General features: G+C 34.5%; 1 protein-coding gene and 1 long non-coding RNA gene across 2 annotated transcripts in view; both read left to right on the top strand.

The window, feature by feature from the left end:
• Positions 1-13,328, top strand: part of LOC140141472 (uncharacterized) — a 262,118-nt gene that overhangs the window by 107,808 nt on the left and 140,982 nt on the right. The gene's annotated exons all lie outside the window — the stretch shown is intronic.
• On the top strand, positions 8,075-8,857 carry LOC140165959 (uncharacterized). The gene is given in 2 exon segments (XM_072189313.1): positions 8,075-8,184; positions 8,186-8,857. Coding segments are annotated over 2 exon segments (654 nt in total). The 3' UTR covers positions 8,730-8,857.

A 13,328-nucleotide genomic window follows, 5' to 3' on the forward strand; every position in this document is an offset into this window, starting at 1 on the left:
CAATCAAATACTGAAAAGAAAACAAGGAAGTGGACTAAAATATACTTTCAGGAAGTTGTGAGAATTGAATCAATAAAAAAATTTCCATTGCTTTAAATTATCTTATGAACCATGAAAATTCGTGAATCCTGGAGTTAAAACATGCACAAAATACCAAACCTGTATCCGGAACGAAAATGCAATTTAATTCTCTTACACTATAATATTTTAGTGCAGCTGTACGCTATGTCGCAGTGATTCTAACAATGTTAATTTCCCAGCAAACACAAAACGTTTTCGACATCATTCGCAAAAGGTTGTCAGAAAACGTTTAAATGTCGGGTTATAAAAGGGTATATTAAGAGTATAAAACGTTTTCATAACCTTAAAAACATTTTTGATAATCTACTGCTCAGCAAACAAAAATGTTTTACAGAAAACGTTTAAATGTCGGGTTATATAAAGGGTATAAAAACGTTTTAATAACATTCCAAAAACATTCTTGACAACTTGATACAAAACATTCTAAACAAAATGTTATTTTGGGGTTGAAAAAATATTTTGCGAAAAAATGTTTGCCCAAAATATTTTCAATAACGTTTTAAAAACGTTTTCATGACCTTTATATAACCCGACATTTAAATGTTATAAAAAGGTTTTGAAAAAAACATTTTAAGAACATTTCTGTATGTGCTAGGTTCAAATATTTTAACATAATATTATTTAAGTATTGACACAATATTTGGCCAAAATGTTTGCAAAAATAGTTTACAATAACATTTTTCGAAAACATTTAAAAATATTGTTGTAGTATGTTTTCATACAAAACGTTTTAAAACGTTATCATGACCTTTATATAACCCGACATTTAAATGTTATTAAAACATTTTTACCTAAACCAAAAGCCAAAATATAACTTATTTAAAACGTTTTTAAAACGTTTTTGTGTTTGCTGGGTTTATTTACATATTGTAATTTAAAAGTGTTACACCATTGTCTTTTTACTCTTTACTTGCAAAAACTTGTAAAGTGTTTTTGTTACAGCATGTATCTATAATATCCTCCGTATTGCAAACAACGATTTCTAATTGTTTTATTCATTCCATATATTAATATTTAAAGGGTAACAAAAGTAATATTTCCCACAGAAATTTTAAACATACAACATTAATCGACCACCGGATCCACTGCACCTTACGGTACTGATCATTTAAATTTACCGCATTTACCATATTTATAGAGATAAAACCCCCCAATAATTAGAATTCAACGTACTAAACATCTAAGGGGGTATAATACCCTGATTTTCATCAGTACCCCTCTTCCTTTTTTTGTTGCAAATTTATGAAGTATATAAATATGTTCATCACCTAATGTCCTGAACTTATAAAATATCTCTACATACAAAGTGCTTTTAAACCATTTTAGAAAATCATTTTACCCCTATATATTTTTTGTTAACTGTATCCTAGTAATTCAGATGTGTGTTTCATAACAAACCATAATTTATTCTATTCAACATGTTCAAGTAGAGTACATGAATAGAATAGGGGAGAGCGGGGAGTGTTCGCCCTAGGGGCAGGTTCGCCCACCCCTTGTTTCTCAGCACTACGGCTATCGGGGAATTTGGAAATGGCAAAATTAGGTGACATAGGCCATTATAAACTTCTCATATTAGCTACGCGACATATAGGGACGTGTTCATCGAACTGCAGCCAAATCAAAAATATTACACCAAAACGTAATTTTTTCTTGCATTACTAATTTTGTATTATCATTGAAACATAAATACAGATGGTTTTAATGGAAATCTGTATTGGGAACATATGGGATTTGTCAAAGATTTAATGCAGTTATAAACTCCTTATTCGATTTGTATTTTGCATACCCTGAAGAAAATGCAAACATGTGCACAAGGGCACGTTCGCCCTTTTGAGGATGGGGCATGTTCGCCCTATATCTGCCCCGGGCGGACTTAGCGCCAAACTGGAGGGCGGACCTGGCCCATCAGCGTATTATGCAAAATATTTATCATTATACCTTTAAACAAGGTAAAACTACTGAAAAACATGGGTTTTAATGTTATGTGGTATCAGTATTACTCATACCACCGTTTATATCCTAATCCATAATCTCCCCGAAGTTGTAAACATGATACGTTTAAGTTCACTTTGGACCCCTACATTTTACCCTGACCCGACCCTGCATCAAATTTAGTGACTCCACAGAAGAGAATGAATGCCCTGTATACTCTTGCTAAATGTTTGCATTTAATGTGTTATTGTTATGCAATGTTTAAACCTTATTTTGTGATGAGGGTGAACTTACCCCACCACATGGGCGAACCTGCCCCAATATGGGGCAAGTTCGCCACTTTAAAAACTTTTTGTTTGCTCTATCCTGTTGCTATTGTAAGGCCTATAGTTCTGGGATTGTGGCTGTATATAGCTAAGACATAGGGCTTTCACATGAGCTAATCAGGTCATCCCTAACCTTAAAATTGACATCGCTAGGCTGGTCAGAAAAATATAGGGCGAACACTCCCCGCTCTCCCCTACATTAAATCCTTTGTTATACTATCTATAGAAATGTACTCACTGATTATAACCATGAATAATTAATAAGCTCTTCTACATACACAATTTAATATTACACCATGTATGTATCTTCTATAATGTGTTGTTAGGAAAAGAGATTTAAAAAGGCTATAAGGTCATCAAAGGTCAGGTTATAGGTCACTTGGTTCAGGTCAAATTCAGGCATCCATTTTGAATACATGTGATAGTCTGTGAAGCATGCATGTCATAATGAGGGATCAATTTTGATATTTTGTCTGTTACTGGATATAGCCTATAATGGAAATGTGTGAGGTTGATATACAAAAATACCTTGAGATGTAAATGGTGAGTACAATTTAGATTGCCTAGTTGAGATGGATTGGGCAAATAAATATAAAATAGTTACCAAAATCACACAAATGAAGCTTACGGAAAACTACCTAATATGGTGGTATAGGTGACAAAAAATATAATCTTTTTCAACATTGATGTAGTGTGGTTGTGGCACAGAGGTCGGTATACACAAGAGTCGCATAAGTTTACATGTTCACGTAACCTCCTTCAACTCATTTGCATAGAACTGGATACCAGGATCGTATTCTGATTCGTCGTTCCTTCTAACCTGTTCTAATTAGCATACTTTTGGATACCTCCATATTTGGTATTACCTAATTAATTATTTATACCTCTATGTTGTTTACATAGTGACGTCATTAGAGCTGGTCACTTCGTCAAACATCCGACGAACGAACGTTTGCAGTTTTCTTTTAATTACTGTTTTATCGTGAAATACCATATAGCTGAGGTGTTAGTCCAATATGCATAGGAAAATATTTCTGGCGATGACCCATGTTCACATTGGCTAAATAAGCTGTATTTTCGCTGGAAAGGGGCCGGGACGAGTCGGCCATTTTGTTTGCAAAAGGCATGTTCTTCTCCCGCGTTACCCGGAAGTGGCAGCACCAGAACAAATGACGTCATTTCTGGATTTCAGCCGGAACGGTTACGTTCACTGCCGTGCATCAGTATAGGCATCAGCTTATATAGGTTTTACTAAAGTAAAACATCTTTGGGTTGTGGTAACCTGTTACCTACCCAGCAAACACAAAAACGTTTTAAAAACGTTTTAAATAAGTTATATTTTGGCTTTTGGTTTAGGTATAAACATTTTCATAACATTAAAATGTCGGGTTATATAAAGGTCATGAAGAGTAAGAAACTTTGAACAAACTAAATGAGGACTTTCTTTTGATCTACGTTATGAGAATTGAGAAAGGAACTTTCTCAAAATGCTCCAGAGATGTATCACAGCAAACACAAAAACGTTTTAAAAACGTTTTAAATAAGTTATATTTTGGCTTTTGGTTTAGGTAAAAACGCTTTAATAACATTAAAATGTTGGGTTATATAGAGGTCATGATAACGTTTTAAAACGTTTTGTATGAAAACACACTACAACAATATTTTTTTAATGTTTTCAAAAAATGTTATTGTAAACTATTTTTGCAAACATTTTTGCCAAATATTATGTCAATACATAAATAATATTATGTTAAAATATTTGAACCTAGCAAACACAGAAATATTCTTAAAATGTTTTTTTTTTTTTTTTTTCAAAACCTTTTAATAACATTTAAATGTCGGGTTATATAAATGTCATGATAACGTTTTTAAAACGTTATTGAAATATTTTGGGCAAACATTTTTCGCAAAATATTTTTTCAAACCCAAACTAACATTCTGTTTAGAATGTATTGTACCAAGTTTTCAAGAATGTTTTTGGAATGTTATTAAAACGTTTTTATACCCTTTATATAACCCGACATTTAAACGTTTTCTGTATAACATTTTTGTTTGCTGAGCAGTATAATATCAAAAAATGTTTTTTAAGGTTATGATAACGTTTTATACTCTTAATATACCCTTTATATGACCCGACATTTAAACGTTTTCTGACAACCTTTTATAACCTTTTGCGAATGACGTCGAAAACGTTTTGTGTTTGCTGGGTATGGCTTAATTAAGTTTCAGTGAAATAATGTCGCAAGTTAAAAATACAAAATATAGCTCAACATTGAAAATAGAAGCATTTTAACCGGTTCGTTTTTTTGATAGTTGTGGAGCACCAAGTTCATGAAGTCATAAAAGAAATCAAGAACCACTCATTCCCATTTTACATATCAACATTATTTCCCTAATGTGTAAGCAACACATATCCAAAATTTTAATGAAATCCGTTGATAGTAAGCTTTCCAAAATGAAGTGAATTTAAAACATCAGTGATGTACCACTTTTTGGCTTATACCATTAGAAGTATCATAGGCCAAAGAAACTGTTTGTTATTACTTTTGTTTTGTTTTGTTTATATATTGGTTAGGATAATGATTACTAATTATTTTGTATAGTTAATTAACATGGTTTAGAAATATATATGTTTTCCTATGTTTGCAACCTTGATGATCGATGAGTAATAAGCACAATGGTCAGTCAACTATGGTTCTCATGACTTACTTGGCACAAAAGTGATTATGAACAACCACAATCTAGGCCAAGAATGTTACTTTCATCCTTTTCCGAGTACAAAAGTGTATATCCTTCATAAGGTGGTTTTATTAAAGGAAGCTACCGCCCACCATCTTCTTAAGACAAATAGTACAAACAAAGTTATTATATCATGGTAAAACAATTAAGATGAGTTCTAGGAAAGTGATGGTTTCCTACATGATGATTGGATGGTTAAGTTGGATGTATGTGATGTGGGTTAAGAAATGTGTTTGGAGAGTCAGTTAAGTTTTGGAAGTTGAAGAAGAAGGATCACAAATAAATATCACATCAAGCAAAAGAAATATTAACTTCGTATTTTCATCGTATATCACATCAAGTCTCTACCGGAGTTAGTTCCCCAGACCAACATCAACAGACCTCATAAAGCCCGGTTATAGAAGCATGTACGCTTCATTGATACCGATACCACCAATTGAACGAGAAGATTTGCCCCTTCATTTTGCATACCACTTTGTCCATTTTTTTCTCATTTCTTCACAAAATGCAAACAAATGCAAAAAAAAAATGCAATGGGTGTAGTACCCCCTTAAAGGTATAAATTACAGGCAGAGTTAGAAACGAAATAAAACATTCTAAACGGTTATATATACGTTTTTATTCTACAGTGAAAAGCATTATTTTATTCATACTCAAATAACAAAGGCAACATGTTTATATACATATCACAATTATTTTATATAACATATAAATACACACACTACACAAAAGTATGGCAACATTGCTGAAAAAAAAAAAGAATTCCACCAAATTTAAAATTGATCCAGTATCTTGTCCATTTCACATGATGAACTGGATAGAAATATTCTTTCCTGAAATAATTAAAGTTAAGTTAATCTGATGAGGCTAATAAATGGGATGGAATTGAGTGCCTGATAGATTTTATTCGAAAAATAATTAAATATAATATATCAAACAAGGCAACTAACATATGCTATGATAAAAGAACAATATAAAAGTTAAATAGAATCAATCAATTTCTAAAACAACTTAAAATGTATTTCAATGTCCAAAATAGCCCGGTGGCAGACCACAACAGTGTCCGCCAAAATTCAAGTAGGCCCTATTTCTAGAATGCCTTTAGAATAGGATAAATTTTTATGCTAATTTATTGCACATGCTAAGGAAGCCTGATTACCTTTTTTGAAATAGCCAAGTGAGAGGGTTTCAATGAAATATTTTTGGGTAAAAACTGAAGCATCCATGTATAAAAGAATATATTAATATTAAATGCACATCATAATTATATAACGATTCGTGATACCCAATCGCGATACAGTTGATGTCGTTCAGGAGGCAGAGTATTTTATTTTTATTTTATGTACGCCAAAATATTTTTTGAATTTAGTGAAAATGAAGACTGAAAAGATGGTGAAAAATCAATGTAAAATTATATTAGACCCGTCAAAGATTAATGTTTCGTTTTTATGGTAGGCTAATCTAATCATTTATTTTCTGAAAAAACCCAACTGTGGACTTTTTATATAAATGGTAAAAAACCAGACGTCTATACAAGAAAAATGGTAGGCTCCATATATACAGCCCTATATAATTATCAACAATTTAGCGATATAATACACAGTGTCATCGCCCCGATATCTTCATGGCAGAAATCGCCATGGTAGGTTGAATCCACAGCCACGCATGGCCATTTTGTTCCGACCTTTGAGACGCATTAATGAGCCGAGGGACATCCCGACTAAGGCCACTGACAATAGCTCGATAATTGGCTTCTCTTTGTGGGGGTGAGCTTGTATACGCCATGTGGGGGTGTGCTCACACTGGGGTGTGTGTGACCTCTGTGTGTATACGCCATGTGAGTGATCGCTCACATTAGAAAATCAGAATATTTCTGTCAGTTTTTCCAGTTCAAGACGCAATGGTTCTTTCTCAAGACGCTAGCTAACGACGATAATATCCGTTGAACATATTATGTTCAAGTGCAAGGAACCAAATCTGGTTTCTTTATACGAAATCATTTACGGGAGATATTCATCATTTTGTACCCCGGTATCCAAAGATTTATCGTATGTATATGCGTGCATCGATCCCGGGTATTCATTTCAGTGTCTCTGACTGTATAATGTAATTATTAACCGGGCGATGTCGGTGTGTAATACACATTCATGTATTAAGCCGTTAAATAAGAAAGTCATCAGGGGTTAAAACAGAAAAATGATCCAATTTTGATGAAAATTGTCCCAAATTGTTCTTTTTGTGATAACTATAAAGAAAAGTTTGGATCACCGAAAACGACGCATTACCAATGACACAGTAAAATAGGTCATTGCCTATCGAATCCCATTGATGACAACCGGTATTTCCATGAACGGGCACCTAAGGTAACGAGTCGTTACAGGTAGTTATTCTTTATTTGCGCTGCGGTTACAGTATCAACAATTTGAGGACTTTTTCATCAAAATTGGAGCATTTTATCTATTTTAACCCCTGTGAATCGATTAAGTCTTTAGCCCTGGTGAATAAATATCAATCCATTGCCTTTAAACATGAAATACATGTATGTACCATTCTTTTAAGGAGGTACTACACCCCTGTCCAATTTTGTGCCTATTTTTGCATTTTTCTCAAAAATTATAGCACATGGGATAAACGGCAAGTTGATTCACTGGATTGAAAGTTTCCTGGTTGGACGCAGACAACGAGTATCGGTAAATGGAGAGAAGTCAGCATGGGCCTCAGTGAAAAGCGGTATTCCACAAGGCAGTGTCCTTGGGCCAATACTTTTCATACTTTACATCAATGATCTGCCAAATGTGGTAAGCAGTTTAGTAATGATGTTTGCGGACGATACCAAGGTGTTCACATCGGTCAATATTAATGATGCTGATCGTCATAGACTGCAAGAAGATTTGGATCATCTTTGTGATTGGTCTGCTAGATGGCAGTTACAGTTTAATGTTAGTAAGTGTGGCATACTGCACTATGGGAAAGATGCTAAAAACTACACCTACACTATGAATGATGGCAGTGATAAGAGAGACCTGAAGATAATCGATGAGGAAAAAGATCTTGGAGTCCAGTTTGATAAGACACTGACCTTCGGTAAGCACATAGGAACAATAGCACATGGATGAGCATGTATTTAAGACACTATACAAGTCTATGGTTCGTCCGCATTTGGAGTATGCGAATAGTGTATGGAGCCCCTACTTGAAGAGAGATATTGATAAACCTGAGAAAGTACACCGGAGGGCAACGAAAATTGTACCATCACTACGAGATATACCATATGCTACAAGATTGATGATTTTGGATCTACCGACACTGGCTTATAGAAGACTTCGGGGTGACCTCATCCAAGTATACAAGATTCTGCACGAACTACAAGATATTGAAGTTTCGAAGATGTTTGATATGACGAGAACTGTAGAAGGCCTGAGAGGTCATGATCTGAAGATTAATAAGCAGAGATGTTTTTCGAGGTTACGGCAAAACTGCTTCTCACAGAGAGTGTGTAATGTGTGGAACAAACTCCCAGCAGCTGTTGTTCATGCCCAATCCACCAACATTTTCAAGAATGGTATTGATGAGTTTCTCACCAAACATATTGACATGTTTAGCTTCTCCGGGTTTTCAGCACAGGACCAAATTATGTGGACATCCAGATAAATCCTTCTCTCACATCACATTATCCCTCCTTCCATTGCATTCAGTACTATTGCATTAAGTTATGTGTGAATATGGATGGGCGTTATAAGGCTAAAAAGCCTTCCTTTTGCAGTGCCCAACTCTACAGGTATACAGGTTTACATTGGTGACAAGTAAGATATGTATATTATAGGGGCATGGACTACAACTACCGCACTGGAAATTTTATTTCAGCACAGACAACAGTTGTGGAGTCACAGTCAAAAATGAGGGAAAACCAATATTTGATCAATAAATCAATAACTACTTGCCTTGAGTTGCTGAATTTTCAGTCCAGTAGTTGTAGTCTTTGCCCCTATAATATACATATCTTACCTGTCACCAATACGCTATAATTTTTGAGAAAAATGCAAAAATAGGCACAAAATTGGCCAGGGGTGTAGTACACCCTGAAATAAAGTCAATACCAAGACAAGTGCTCTAAAAGGATTGTTATTATAAATCCATTGGACGTTCAAGTGATCACCGGAAAATTGTTTCTTTACTTTGACATATCCCTAATTTGTAGCAATTCCAGAAAATAGATGCACACCCCCTATAGAGGAGTTCGGATATCCGGACTTTTTGTCCAGTCGTGACTGTAGGAAATCCAGACTTTTAAAGTGCCCAAAGGCAAAAAAAATCCGGCAGAAAAATAGTTTAAAATCAGAAATCCTCAATTTGAGAGCTCATTTTGGAGATTTCCGTGATTTTTCCTTCATTTTATTGGATTTCCAAGCTTTTTCCAGTAACATTGGCAACTGGAAATCCAGTCGTTTCCAGAAAGCAGACTTGGAAATCCGGACATTTCTTTGATTGAAAATTTACTCCTCTATAGGGGGTGTGCACCTATTTTCTGGAATAGCCCAATGCAGACGGCATTAGTTTTGTCTGTAGTTACTAGTAAATCAAACATTTTGTTAAAGGAGTCACGAATTTTGAAAGCTCCCTTCATTGTTTTCTCAAGGCCCTAGAAAGAAGGATCAGTGCGCTGGGACACCAAGGAATTAAGGAAACGAAGAGTATCATCAGCATATTGCGATATGCGATATTCGGTATCCCCTATGTTAATACCTTTAACATTCTGATTGTTTTGAACCTAACAGTAACACTTCAGCATATATACTGCGCCAATAAAGTATCCTTACACTTGGAAAAATAATCACAATTTCAAAACTGAACAATATTGGGGTAAATTTGTTTTTTTAATAGATGCACTATCTAATCCTGCACATTATGACACCACATTGAATCCAATGTGACCTCAAGAAGTAAAGTTACAAGCAATTGAATAGACGAAGGTCCAGTTTTAAAAGTGACAAACTGGCCTATACAAGGCGCAGAAAGATTCCAACGAGCGCAACAAAGAGACAACACAGTTTCTTCAATGAAGTGTTATTTAAAGCAGTTTTTATTTCAGTTTTTACTTCTCTGTACTTTCACAACTTTCATTTTATTTGTCAGTTCTTTTGTTTCAGTTTTCTTTTGTTCCTTTTGTTTTAAATTAAAGCCAAACGCATAAATTAGCCATTCACCACTCTCAAACCAGATGTCTAGTCTGTGAAGTTTTGAATAGGCCAGTTTGTCACTTTTAAAACTGGACCTCCGTGTAATCAAATGCTTGTAACTTTGCTTCTTGAAGTCACATTGGATTCAATGTGGTGTCATAATGTGCAGGATTAAATAGAGCATCTATTAATAAAACAAATTTACCCCAATATTGTTCAGTTTTGAAATTGTGATTATTTTTCCAAGTGTAAGGATACTTTATTGGCGCAGTATACTTGAATCAATAAGGACCTAGTACATCACCTTGTCTGCATCCTCTGTCCACACTGAACGATTCAGAAAAACAATCTATTATTAACTACGACTGAAGATTCCACTATTTAATTGAATTGCCAAAATTAAATGTATCTAATATTTTCAGACCAGTGCAGTGAGACTGATACGACATATCAGTTGGGTATAAACATGACAAAGGAAGGTATGATGGTGCTCTACCACAGAACACTGAACACAGAACACTGGTGATGTTCATTGGGACATCTAACATGCAGCGTAAACAACTAATGATGCTTTTTACTTCATATCATTTTTATTTCAAGTTTTAGTTAAATTGCTCCAGCTGTTTGGATTCTAGAAACAAAAAAATATGCGCCACAGTGGCCCATCATATAGAAACTTACATGAGTTCCAAGTGGTAAACGCAAAACCATATTTTGTTCACGAAACATATTTCAGGTGTAATGTCACTGTATTGGGGTTCTGAGAAAAATATGAGTTTTTACCTGATACCGAAATCTGTATTTTGATGAGGTTGACTTTTGATCAAGTTGGAGGGGACCAGGCTGTTTTAATAATCGGGACATAAACCTTTAATCCCCATAAACAGTATTATCCGCCCACCCTTCTTCTTGGGCATCTGGATCACGATCATCATCTGAAGCAGAATAAATGGTGTTTTCCATCCAGCCTTCTTCCTTTGGTTGCTCTTCTGCTGGTGCTGACGGACGCAGACCAATCCCGATAGGTGTCTCAGCATAAGAATACGTATTGTCATCATTATTGCCATCAGGCACAGGATCCTCCGTGGAACACAGATAATTAGCATCAACATAGTTGTATTCATTGTCAGGTTGGGAATCATTACCATTTTCTACTTTGGGATCTAGTTCGTGGTATGTTGGGTTGTTGTTATCTAATCGTGCTTTATCAGACTCTGGTTTATCGGTGGCTCCTTTCTTGCTTCGCCTAGACAGAAAAGATTACAGACCGCAAAAGAATTAACGTACCAGTTACTTTTACCCATGCATATCATAAACAAAGATATGTCATAATTAGGACCAGCAGCCAATAGCTACATCTTTCTGATCTTTTAGCTCGTTCGTCAGTTGAAATCGGTCAAGAAATAAAGACATGGTGATCCAAAATACCAAGGATGATGCAAATTCAAAAGTTACAAAAGTTGCAGATTGCTCCATTTGATACCTTATTGTTTTGTACACAACGCGATATCGAACAAGAGAACTAGCGCTGTACTTTCCAGTGATTAAAGCCATATTATAACATTTGCTGAGGAAGACGCCCTCACTGAATTTTTAAAATTCCTTTTTTTACACGATTAAATTGTACTTTATTAAACCAATATACCCTGCAAAAATCAAGATTCTAAGTGCTGTAGTTTTGTCAAAATCCGTGATTTTGAATAAAACGCCGGAACCGGCGCTTTATTATTACGATGGAATTATTAGTCGAATGCATACACGATGTTCATAACACACAGTACGTCACGGCGTGTGGGACGGTGCTATACACAACAAAGGGTCGTACCACAACATGACCGAAGGAGTGGTACGTATTGGCGACATGTGCGCTGGCAGTAAATTCCAATTTTCTTTGCTTTGCCGTAGTTGTTCGGCTCAAAAATAAAAGGGATATATCTGACAGTAAAAGCTAATATTTTATGGCAAAGAAATGCTAATCTATTTTGTTTGAAAATGTTATAATATTGCTTTAAGTGCTCCTTTTAATTTCGTACCTCAGTTTTTGATCACCGTATCAACCAATTATAACAAATGAGGTCTTAAATTAGGCCCTAAATCAGAGATAAAGAGTACATGTAAAATTTCGACGTATCATTTTGTCTTTGTTTAGGATATAACTAACTATACCTTAATTCTTTTGCAGTCTGGTATGAGATGTTAAGGCGAAAATTGAATGACAATGTGCAGCCCTGTTTACGGATGTTCTCGTTCGGGGTAAAATATACGTATTGTCACAGTGTTTTCCATGTACAATATGTGTGTATTGGGTCTAAAATATTGTAGTAGAATTAATACTACAATGGCTCCAGAGCTACAAATCAACCCTTTAAAGCCATAATGAATGATTTTTTAATCAAATTTTAATTTACTTAAACTTTGCTCACAGGAAACTGTCAGAAAAGGTTTCTGTCCATTTTAAGGCATAAGTATATAGTATAGTATAGCATATTTATTCAAAAACACAGTGCAGCCAAGCGTCTACATTATATGATTTTCACAATTTGAATTAAATAGTATAAAAACATCAATTGAATTAAATAGTATATACGAACAGGGTAAAGTAAAAGAAACTGTTTACTACCCAGCAAACACAAAAACGTTTTTAAAACGTTTTAAATAAGTTATATTTTAGGTTTTGGTTTAGGTAAAAACGTTTTAATAACATTAAAATGTCGGGTTATATAAAGGCCATGAAATCGTTTTAAAACGTTTTGTATGAAAACACACTACAACAATATTTTTAAAATGTTTTCGAAATGTCATTGTAAACTATTTTTGCAAACATTTTTGGCCAAATATTTTGTCAACACTTAAATAACATTATGTTAAAATATTTGCACCCAGCAAGCACAGAAATGTTCTTAAAATGTTTTTTTACAAATCGTTGTAATAACATTTAAATGTCGGGTTATATAAAGGTCGTGAAAACATTTTAAAAACGTTATTGTAAATATTTTGGGCAAACATTTTTGCAAAATATTTTTTCAACCCAAAAATAACATTCTGTTTAGAATGACTTGTACCAAGTTTTCAA

The sequence above is a fragment of the Amphiura filiformis genome, chromosome 1 (assembly GCF_039555335.1).
Source record: "Amphiura filiformis chromosome 1, Afil_fr2py, whole genome shotgun sequence".
Taxonomy (NCBI): Eukaryota; Metazoa; Echinodermata; class Ophiuroidea; order Amphilepidida; family Amphiuridae; genus Amphiura; species Amphiura filiformis.